Here is an 11,675-nt window from a genome sequence, read left to right as displayed (position 1 = left end):
AAGAAGGTGGAGGGAGGAGACTATTCTGGCACGCCTAGGACCCGCCTTCAAACGGGGCCTGTTTCCTAAGGCAGTGAAACCTGAAACAGTGTCAGAGAATAAGGATATTTCTTTTAGTATAAAATCATGTTAATGAAATCATTTCTTCTGTTGCAGTTCTGGCCCTTCAAAGTTTGTACCTCTTTCAGAGGTACACCCAAACACTTAAAAAAAAAAAAAAAAAAAAAGCACCTGCTCGGTCAATCAGAAGCATTTTTCTCATATTAATTTTTCTCTTCTGAGACTTTCTCTTCAGGCTTTAGCACATTTTCTCATCTAACTGAGCTGAATACCATGGGATGGCAGAAGCGGAAAACGACTTAACAACTGAACATCAGTGATGAATAATCAGCCCTAGGAGGGTAAGTCCTGTAACGTAACCACTCCACTTAAAATGAAACTGGTAAAGAGCAGAGTGTTACTATCACAGCCTTGAAAATAACTAAGGGAAACAAAGTTTCTTAGCTATTTTCTCTTGAACATGTGCTAAATTGTATTACCTTGCTAGCAAGGGAATTAGCACAGTGATTTTTTTTTTTCCGCCTTTTTTGCCAGTTCAGAGACTGTATGGAAACAGGGGGTTCTAGAATTAGGAAACAAAACGTTTATAAAAACAGCTAGTTGAGCTGTTTTCGTTGTTGTTGCTTGTGTGTTTTTTTAGCTGTCAACAAGATAGGGTTTTCATTTCATAACGTCAAAGAAACGTTATGAAACAGTAGTTATTACAAAGGAAGTCTAAGATAGGATGGTTGAGGGTGCTTGGTACAGTGATTATCAGAAGGGAAAAAAAAGGCACACTTAAGAAACCAATGCAATATTGTAAAGCAATTATTCTCCAATTAAAAATAAATAATAAAAAGAGAAGTGTATGATGGGATTTTGCTGGTGGTTCACTGGTTAGGAATCTGCCTGCCAATGCAGGGAACAAGGGTTTAATCCCTGGTCTGGGAAGATTCCACATGCCCTGAGGTAACTAAGCCTGTGCATACAGCTACTGAGTGCAGGCACCCTAGAGCCAGTACTTGGCAATGAGAAAAGCCACTGCAACAAGAAGCCCATGCACTGCAACTACCGAGTAACCCCCAGTTGCTACAACTAGAGAAAGCCTGCACGCAGCAATGAAGACTCAGCACAGCCATAAATAAGTAAATAATTTTTAAAAACTTAAAATGTGTTACTAAAACTGATGACAGGTTTCATCCTCTGTGTTGTTCAGTTGGGTCAGTTAGCACAAAAGCATTAAGTAGAGTCAAACTGTGATTTAAATAAGCAGAGCACCAAGCAAGTTAATTTTAAATGGCCCATTGCCAATTATTTCTCTCCAGTTATAAAAGTGCATAATGCATAATTTACCCATTTCTTACTTTAGGGACAAACATTTTTTTCTTTGACATAGAGCAACTCAAATGTGTCTATGTCCTGCCTACTTCATAGGGTTGTTTGTGAAAATTAAATGAGATGATAGCTCTTTGAATATTTTAAAGTGCTGGACAATTATAACCCTCTGCACCCTCCCATTTACTCTCACTCATGTATTTTATATAATGGAAAAAAGATTTTAAAAAAGAAAATGTCCATGGTATCCTTTTAATCTGATGTAAGCATTTATGTATTAGGTGGAATCATTTTTCTTAGCCCAATGTGCTGCAGTCCATGGGGGTCACAGAGAGTCAGTCACAACTGAGCTACTGCACAACAACACAAATTTTTCCTGGAAATATTTTAATAAGTACATAACTACCTGTTTGGCTATCATGCAATGTGAAGGCTGGGAGAGGAATTAGATCAGTATCTCTCAGACTTTTGGATTTAATGGACCATTAAGAATAATAACAACAGTAATGATAATAATGAAAAGATAAACATTGATTGGATAACTTTATATTTTACCAATTAAGGGTATTAAAATTTTTTTTTAATTTTATATTTTTATTTCTTGAGAGGACACTTGAACACCAAAAAATTTAGGACATAGCATCAGAATGACAATGTTTTCCTTCATTTTTATCACAAATACAGAATGTTTCAATATACATTGCTACCAGGCCTAAGATGGTGATTAGAATCTTTAAAAAGACTATCAATTGTGTTCAGTTGCACCTACTCTTTTTTCAGTTCCACCGACTGTAGCCCCCCAGTCTCCTCTATCCATGGGATTTTTCAGGCAAGAGTACTCCAGTGGGTTGCCATTCAGCTGCACATAATCATGTGGTCCAGTTTTATTGAATGACTTACATTTCACAATAATAGCAGCTCAAGGTAAACTGAGTCCCTTTTGCCTAGGAGTTGAAACAATTGGCTTTTTCACAAACAATAAATATATACACATAATACTTACAATTCTTTATAAAATATTTTTTTGGAAGCTGCCAATGAAGTCGACTAACATTAAATAAGCCAAAGGGGGGGCACTAATAATATACATATGTCAAGTATAATTTGCTGAGGTGCAAGACTGTTGACCTGGAATTTACAGGAAGTGTTACTGACCTTTGTTTTATGAGGTGATAGATAGCATATTGAAAAGCAGAGACATTACTTTGCCAACAAAGGTCCGTCTAGTCAAGGCTTTGGTTTTTCCAGTGGTCATGTATGAAAGTGAGAGTTGGACTGTGAAGAAGGCAGAGCGCGGAAGAAGTGATGCTTTTGAACCATGGTATTGGAGAAGACTCTTGAGAGTTCCTCGGACTGCAAGGAGATCCAACCAATCCATTCTGAAGGAGATCAACCCTGGGATTTCTTTGGAAGGAATGATGCTAAAGCTGAAACTCCAATACTTTGGCCACCTCATGCGAAGAGCTGACTCATTGGAAAAGATTCTGATGCTGGGAGGGATTGGGGGCAGGAGGAGAAGGGGATGGCAGAGGATGAGATGGCTGGATGGCATCACTGACTCCATGGACGTGAGTTTGAGTGAACTGCGGGAGATGGTGATGGACAGGGAGGCCTGGCGTGCTGCGATTCATGGGGTCGCAAAGAGTCGGACACGACTGGGCAACTGAACTGAACTGAACTGATGGTTTTTATTTTCCTTCACAACTGAACATTAAATGTAGAATGTCTATCTTTTAAGTTGCAGGTCAAAGTCACCACATTAAAGCGCCCAATGAGAGTAAATTTCAAATATGTGAGCCACGTGTTACAAAATATTTTTTTGGAAGCTGCCAATAAAGTCGACTAAACTGAACATCAAGAATGGAATTTCTTATAAAAACTATAATTCCCAAAGTTTGCTTGCACCAAAGAAAAGGAGGTGAAGAAATGGATGTTCTGGATAAGGAAATCTCGGTTTGCTAAGGCACGGAAACTCAGGTTTATACCGTTCCGGCAAACAGACCATCTGCAACAGGATGTTACTTTTACTTGGAAAGTGGTGGTGGTGCGCTACTCTTTTGTGTTTCCTGTCTGAGGTTTCAAGAGGCTGGGACACACTGCCTTCCTCTGACAGTTCTTCTTGGTCTTTCTTTTTAACGAAACATCCTCAAATCTCCCCCTTCTTCTCTAGACAAGCACTGGGGAAGCGAGAGGAGTTTTGTCTCACGAAGACTCCAAGCCGAAAGGCCGGCGGGGAGAAACCCCCTCTCAGTGGAGGCGGCGTGGGCGTGTCACGTGATCTGCGCGCTGCCTGCTGGGAAGGCCAACGCGGCAGCCTCCTCATTCCCGCGCTTCGGCCTAGGAGGAAGGTATGGATCCTGGGCTGATGTTGGAGTAGGGCAGCGGAGGATGAACGCTCAAAGGGTGTTTGTGTGGAGTGAAGCAGTGAGAGGGGGATGTTTCCTCGCAGGGTCTCTAGTGGGGCTGAAACGCTAGTGGGGAGGAAAGGAGAGGTGGGGTGGGTGGTGAGAAGCAAGGTAGGTGTGGTGGCGTGAGGGCCCCGGTGCGAAGAAAGAGAGGGTGAGGAGAAAACGATTGCTTAAGGCCGAGAGGTAGTACTTGGTAATGACGATGGCACCGACGCGCCAGGTTGCACAGCCAGGGTCCGGGACTGTGAACGGTTATATATTGAAGGTGGAGGCCCAGTTTCTTGACCAGGTTCAGCTGAGGCCTTTAAAGTGAAAGTAGTGAAAGTGTTAGTCGCTCAGTCACGTTGGACTCTTTGCGACCTCATGGACTTTGGCCCCCCAGACTCCTCTCTCCAAGGGATTCTCCAGGCAAGAATACTGGAGTGGGTTGCCATTTCATCCTCCAGCTTATCTTCTTGACCCAGTGATGGAACACAGGTTTCCTGCATTGCAGGCAGATTATCTTCTGAGCCACCAAGGAAGCCCAAAACTGTGACAGAAAAAGTCATCTGTTTTTTACAGAAGCAGAATTACCTAATTAAAAGTTTTGATTTGATATACATGTATGTTCTTTGAGTGAGGCGAGAAGAGGTGTAAAAGGGAAGAGAGAAAGGGGAAGGGAGACAAGAACAAATCTCATGTTGGCTTCCCTGAAACAGTCTCTTAAACTTCCCAAGGCAAACCGAGCACTACTGTGCATGTGTAGTTTTTTTTTTTTTTAACAAATTAATGTTATATGTGAAGTTTACATATTAGAAAGATACTGACAGCAGTGTAGAAGCACAGTTTGGAGTTTGCCGAACAGACATCTTTATTGTTTGTTGCTGCTGTCTTTATGTCATATATATGATTCTTAAATATGACTAAGCAAACAGATTCATTACAATATTCCAGGTCCACATAGTTTCTCAAAAAGCAAGCAAATTGATAACTTGAGTGTTGACAGGAATTCACATCTATTAAGATGAAGAGATTATATCATTCTAGGTTTCAACATTTTCCAAGTTTAATCTTTCAGGCTCACATCTTCAGAATTTTTGAGAAAGCAATTTAAAACTAAAATTTAATGCTATATGAAGGTAAGATAGGACGGTAGAAAGAGAAGTCTCTTTTAGACTAGAAGAGATCTTGATTCTTCTAGTCTGGCCTAGTTTTACATGTTTGCATTTGGTCAGCTACTTCTGCCTCTTATTTTTTCACCTCTGTAAAACTGAGATTGAATTAGATGAACTGTAGGATTTTTGGGGCTTCCCTGGTGGCTCAGTGGTAAAGAATCTGCCTGCCAATGAAGGAGGTGCGGGTTTGATCTGTTGGTCAAAGATCAAACTGTGGGTCCAGAAGATCCCCTGGAGAAGGCAATGGCAACCCACTCCGGTATTCTTCCCCAGAAATTCCATGGACAGAAGAGCCTGGCTGGCTAAAGTCCATGGGATCTCCAAAGTCTCAAACATGAATTAGCAACTAAACAACCAGTCAGCAAGATTTGTTTCAACATTAAGATTTTGTGAAGGCAGAAAAATCTTTTACTGAATCCTGAAACAAAGTAGAAAGTGCCAAAGAGACTAGTGTGACTGTAGACGGAGTAGGAGAAAATCACCAGACTGGTAGGCTGGCCCCAGGTGCTCTACCACACAATTTGAACTTCCTCTGGGGCAATGAATGGTCAAGGAAAGGTTCTTTTAAGTGTAGGAATGCAGTAATCAGAGTTTTGAAAGATTGCCCAAACAGCAATTGGTAGGATGGTAGGATGAAACAGAGGAGGGATAATTTGAGTAGTTTAGGTAAGTGATGAATAATGAGAGGCTAAACTAACAGTGACAGGAGGAGTGGAAAGACAGGGAAGGATTCAAGAGAGTTGTATTGTGGAGTTTGCACCTAAAATTGGCATTGCTTTAAACTTTGCAGTTCCTGCCTCCAGAATATGATGGCAAGTCAACTTGTAAAACCTGATACTAGAAATTGCAAGAGACCAAGAGAGTTAGAGGTAATCTTTATGCTTGTGGAGTTTTACTCTGTTATATACTTCTCAAATTTCTTCATTTAAGATAATTCTGTTGATAAATGGAATTTCATGTCTTCATATTCCCAGAGCTGGTGGTGTCCCAGCAGGAACTATGTTGATTCCAGCAGCCTATTCACTAAGTATAGGCTTTCAGGAAACTAGTGGAAGGTTTCTTTGTGGTAATTTGTGATCTAGAGATAGAAGTGGACTCATGACTTTTGATATGTAGGACTTTAAATAATTATTTTGATATATATTAATAAATAGGATACTTAGGTACTCTACCTACTGACATTTTTTGAAAAAGAGTACTATATCCTGCCATTCTTACTGCTGCCCCTACCAATTGATCTGTTTACATTTGAGACATTATTTGTTCCCTTAAAGATTATGTTAGCTTGCAAAAATTTGCAAGCATATGGCTGTTACCCAAATGAAAGTTTTGATCTTTTGCTATGGCAGCATCTGCTGGCTACAGGAAACTTTTTCATCAGGGGATTAATAGCATTTTCAAAGTCTAATGTAAATTTACAATAAAATGAACAAGTGATTATTAGGCCTACATTTCCAGCATGCTTGCTTTTTTCTGAAGATGTTTTATTTGCTGTTTTCTTTCTTTTTTTTTTTTAACAGAATGTATATATCTTAAGGATCTTATTAACTGCCTATTTCCTTTACTTTCTTATATTAGCCTCAAATGCCAGATAGTCCACAGCTGTCCTCTCTTGGAAAATCAGATTCTTCTTTGTCTGAAAGCTCTGGACTATTTTATAAAGATGAAGCTCTGGAGAAAGACTTGAATGGTGATGTGTAAAGTGCTTATATTTCTATATATTGATTTTATAATATGGAAACTTTATTATAGTTCATAACTTAGTGATTTTTTTAAACAGATATGAGCAAGGAAATTAATCTAATGCTGTCAACATATGCAAAGATCTTAAGGCAAGTATTTATGGTATGTTCTTTTGAGTCTTTATTTTAGACATAGAAGTTTCCTTCTGGAAGCTCCGTGATGGGAAGTTTAGCTCAGGGTCTAAAAAACCTATCTGGTAATTATAATTTTCAAATTTTTTATTCTGCCTCAGTTTCTTAAATTAGCTGGTTATTTTCAAAGACTAACTTTTCCACTAAATATCTTTTGTTTTAATACTCTCAGAGCTGAAATGAGGCTGGATATATTTTGTTTTCTAATTTGATGATAAAACACTTAAAATTTTATGAAAACATTTTCACAAAAATACCATTTGGTGAAGTTAAGCATAATAATAGAGTGATACTGAAGATAAATATTTATATTTATGAAATATTAAACATTATCAATATATATTTGAAGACGGAATTTAAGTATTCTATTGACCTGAAACTATCGTGTTTTATAAGGTGTTTTTTTAGAGAACTACTGGGCAGTCACTGTTTTTAATAATAATGGTTTATGTGGCTGTTAAAATAATGTATGTAGTTTAATATTAGAATTATAATGTATAAGATACACATTCTGCTGTGTCAAAGGGACTTTGAGTAGTCAAAAATATTTGTGGAACTAATTTAACATATTGAGCAGTGTTGGTAAATTAATGAAGCCAACTACTGTACAAAGCAATTTAAATGAAATAGCTAACAAATATAGCATAATAAAGCACATCATTTTGATGGTATGTTTAGATATTATGACTATTTGGTTTAACATAAAACCTTTTTTCCCCTTAGTGAGAGAGCAGCAGTAGATGCATCTTATATTGACGAGATAGATGGACTCTTCAAAGAAGCCAATACTATTGAAAACTTTCTAATACAGAAAAGAGAGCTCCTGAGACAGAGGCTTACAGTGATTGCAAACACTCTACACAGATAAAATTGTGTACTTAAAATAAGCTGAGAATTTAAGCTCATTATTGTTTTAATGAGAGAGTGACATTTGTGCTCTGAATGTGCTCTAGTTGTTAAAAAAAAAGTATACCTTAAATGTAGAAGGGGAAACTTCTTAAATTTCTTTTCTAGATTTAAAAGCATTAAGCTGGACATTAATATGAAGTATGTAGCCTTTCTTTTGAAGTCTAATATTTGGCATATTTTGTAAAAGTGTAAATTTTTTCTTAAACATCCTAGCCTTTCTTAAATTTCTAAAAGAAGACTCAGTGGATTAACTTGATAATATTTAACAATATTGTACTTTTTCTTTTAGTAGATAGAGATTTAAGGTATCTTTCATGGTTAGAATTGAAAAGAAATTAAAACCCAAAAGTAATCTGTCCAGTTTCTCAATATGTAAACTGTGCTATTGCTATTTAATGTTACCATATGATAATTTTCACTAATATTATTATACAATGTTAATAAAAATTTGTTTTATTATCATGTTGTTTTTATTATCATATGTTAGAGAAGGAAATGGCAACCCACTCCAGTATTCTTGTCTGGAAAATCCCATGGACAAAGGAGCCTGGTGGGCTACAGTTCATGGGGTCACAAAGAGTTGGACACAACTGAGCGACTGAGCACAATAAAAATTTGGTTTCAAATTATCTTGTGGTAAAATAAAAACTAGAAATTTGTAACCAGAGCTTTATATGAATTGACTTTTTTACACATTAACAGTATCAGTGGTGCAGTTAATGAAGTATATTTAGAAGCCTTAGCAAGCTATGTGGTATGGGATAAAGATTAGTGGTCCAAAAGTAAAGAGGTTGGTTAAACAAGTTAGCCTTAGTGAGTCATTTCAGTCCTGTTATAATTCAGGAATTGAATTTGGACTAGGAAATCTCTAATATTTTTCTAGTAAAAAAATCCTCCTTTTGAGGAGAGTTCGGGAAGAATGGATACATACATATCTGTGAACCAGTCCCTTCACTGTTCACCTGAAACTCACATTATTAATCAGCTATACTCCAATACAAAACAAAAACTGTTTAAAAAAAAATCTACATTGTTGAAAGGTACTATGACTTTAATGAAAACTTTTAGTATGTTATGTATAATTTATATAATAACTTGATCAGATTAAAAAAAAGCAACACTCAACTGTTATATGGACAATTCTATCTAGTATATGTGTATTTTGCCTATATAAGTAATCACAAATTTGGATATATATTTAGACAGTACCACGGGGAATTTGGTATTCTTCAGGTGGACAGCAGGGATTCCCTGGTGGCTCAGATGGTAAAGCATCTGCCTGCAATGCAGGAGACCTGGGTTCGATCCCTGGGTCGGGAAGATCCCCTGGAGAAGGAAATGGCAACCCACTCCAGTACTCTTGCCTAGAAAATTCCATGGATGGAGGAGCCTGGTGGCCTACAGTCCATGGGGTTGCAAAGAGTCAGACACGACTGAGCGACCTCCCTCACTCACTCACTCACTCAGGTGGACAGCGTGTTTGCCCTGCTGCCTTCTAAATGTTAAAATCTCATTTCATCAATTACTACCTTAAGGCATATATACCATGTAAGATAAATATTCATACAAGAAAGGATTGAAAACAATAATGTAATATTTACTAAGTATATTGGTTACAGTGGAAAAATTATTTGCCCCATAGGCAGATATGTTAATGGCACAGGATAGGTTGGAGGTCAGTAAAGATTAGAAATAAGATTTTAAAAACTAAATGCAACAGGATGACCACATTTGAGTTGGTATGACAAATCTGTTGGATTTTGAGTTATCCTGTTGCCTTACAGAGTTTTTTAATGTTTAACTGTGAAAATGACTGCTAACTTGGGCAGAAGCTAGCAACATTAAGAAATGTTCTTGAGTTATTTTTTTCTTAAATATGTTATTAATGTAAAAGATAAGGCTAGCATTGTTTCAGAGTAGATTTTGATTTCATATTATATTTATTATACCTTTTTTTTTTTTCTTTTTGCTGTGGCATATGGGGTCTTAGTTCCCTGACCAGGGATGAAACCATGCCTCCTGCATATGAAGTGCGGAGCCTTAACCACAGGATGGCCAGGGAAGTTCCAATATTTGTTATATCTTATATGGGTCACCATTGCTTGGCATCTGGTTCTTCCCTGTGCACGTTAAATTTGATCATTTCATTGGGTATATGTTTAAGACTAGAGAATGACTTTTAGTCACAATGTTATTTACCGGTCAGAACAGATACCTCCTAGGGAAGAAGTTCGTGAAAGTCTAAATACGGCTTATTTTTAAATCAAATGATATCTTTGGTACCATCTACATGAGAATAATTATCTTACAACTGGAAATATGCTATTGCAGGAATATATTTGCCCTTTAATTTACACTTGTCACTCATTTCAGTAAAATTTTGTAAGTTTATATGTTATTTTTCAATAATTACAAATCAAAAAATATATTGAATTTCTTTATATCATGATCTGCTAGACACTGTAGGGAGTACAGAACTCTGTTCTCCCTTCTGACAAGTTTAACCACTCCTTTAAAAAAATTTTTAATTTATTTATTTTAATTGGAGGCTAATTACTTTACAATATTCTAGTGGTTTTTGCCATACATTGACATGAACTTCAGTACTTCGGCCACCTCATGCGAAGAGCTGACTCATTGGAAAAGACTGCTGGGAGGGGTTGGGGGCAGGAGGAGAAGGGGACAACAGAGGATGAGATGGCTGGATGGCATCACGGACTCGATGGACGTGAGTCTGAGTGAACTCCGGGAGTTGGTGATGGACAGGGAGGCCTGGCGTGCTGCGATTCATGGGGTTGCAAAGAGTCGGACATGACTGAGCGACTGAACTGAACTGAACTGACATGAATCAGCCATGGGTGTACATGTGTTCCCCATCCTGAATCCCTCTCCCAACTCCCTCCCCATCCCATCCCTCAGGGTCATCCCAGTGCACCAGCCCTGAGCGCCTTGTCTCATGCATCAAGGGAAGGAGTGGCACAATGAAATAGATACCCTGGGTCAGCTGACTTAATCAGTGGACAGATCTGAAACAGGAAAGTTTAGAGAGGGAGACCACTATTGGTGGTCCAGTTACAGTATTTCAAACAGCAACTTATCATAAACAGGTTGTAGGGATACTAGTCCTGAAAATGAGACTAAGAAAGATTGTACATGTTTTGAAGCCCCACCCCTCAACTGGGCTGGCGATCTGTTTCATATATGATAATATACATGTTTCAATGCTATTCTCTCAAGTCATCCCACCCTCGCCTTTTCCCACAGAGTCCAAAAGACTATTCTTTACATCTGTGTCTCTTTTACTGTCTTGTATATAGGGTCATTGTTACCATCTTTCTAAATTCCATATATATGCATTAACATACTGTATTGGTATTTTTCTTTCTGATTTACTTCACTCTATAATACGCTCCAGTTTTATCCACCTTATTAGAACTGATTCAAATGCATTCCATTTAATGACTGTAACCACTCCTTTCTTGAAATACACTTACATGTCTTTGCTAGGAGGGCATGATATGTCAGTGTTAAAAGTATTTCCTGGAACACCAGGAATTCCCTGGTGTTCCAGTGGATAAAATCCACCTGCCAATGCAGGAGACACGGGTTCAGTCCCCGGTCCAGGAAGATTCCACATGTTATGGAGCAACAAAGCCCGTGTGCCACCACTACTGAGCCTACATACAGGCTGTAACTACTGAAGCCCATGTGCCTAGAGCTTATGTCCCACAACAAGGGAAGTCACCGCAATGAGAAGCCTGTGCACTGCAACTAGAGAAAGCCCATGTGCAACAATGAAGACCCAGTGCAGTCATAAATAAATTCTGTGGCCCTGCTATTAACTCCTTTTAGTGGGAGTTATTGGAAGGCTTTGGCAAGGGGATCCCAGAGGTAGATTTTGAAATGGGTTTTTGAAAAGGAAAGAGGGAGGGTATTTCAGGCAGGGAAAAGTTTGT

At 38.2% G+C, this 11,675-nt stretch overlaps 1 protein-coding gene across 1 annotated transcript; it reads left to right on the top strand.

The window, feature by feature from the left end:
• Positions 56-8,178, top strand: TEX12 (testis expressed 12). Its single transcript, XM_005689452.3, has 6 exons — positions 56-401; positions 3,113-3,722; positions 5,727-5,805; positions 6,515-6,626; positions 6,717-6,768; positions 7,534-8,178. Exons 3-6 carry the CDS (start codon positions 5,743-5,745, stop codon positions 7,676-7,678), a joined length of 372 nt encoding a protein of 123 aa, XP_005689509.1. The 5' UTR covers positions 56-401; positions 3,113-3,722; positions 5,727-5,742; the 3' UTR covers positions 7,679-8,178.

This window comes from Capra hircus, chromosome 15 (genome assembly GCF_001704415.2).
Source record: "Capra hircus breed San Clemente chromosome 15, ASM170441v1, whole genome shotgun sequence".
NCBI classification, from domain to species: domain Eukaryota; kingdom Metazoa; phylum Chordata; class Mammalia; order Artiodactyla; family Bovidae; genus Capra; species Capra hircus.
The sequence above is the reverse complement of the archived record's forward strand: the minus strand, read 5'-3'. Positions and strand labels throughout refer to the sequence as shown.

Excerpts from the sequence above, each read along its gene's own strand:
- TEX12 (XM_005689452.3), top strand. The coding sequence starts at position 5,743 with ATGATGGCAAGTCAACTTGTAAAACCTGATACTAGAAATTGCAAGAGA. Across the intron at positions 5,806-6,514 it reads AGAGACCAAGAGAGTTAGAG|CCTCAAATGCCAGATAGTCC; the intron begins GTAATCTTTATG and ends TTCTTATATTAG. Across the intron at positions 6,769-7,533 it reads ACATATGCAAAGATCTTAAG|TGAGAGAGCAGCAGTAGATG; the intron begins GCAAGTATTTAT and ends TTTTCCCCTTAG.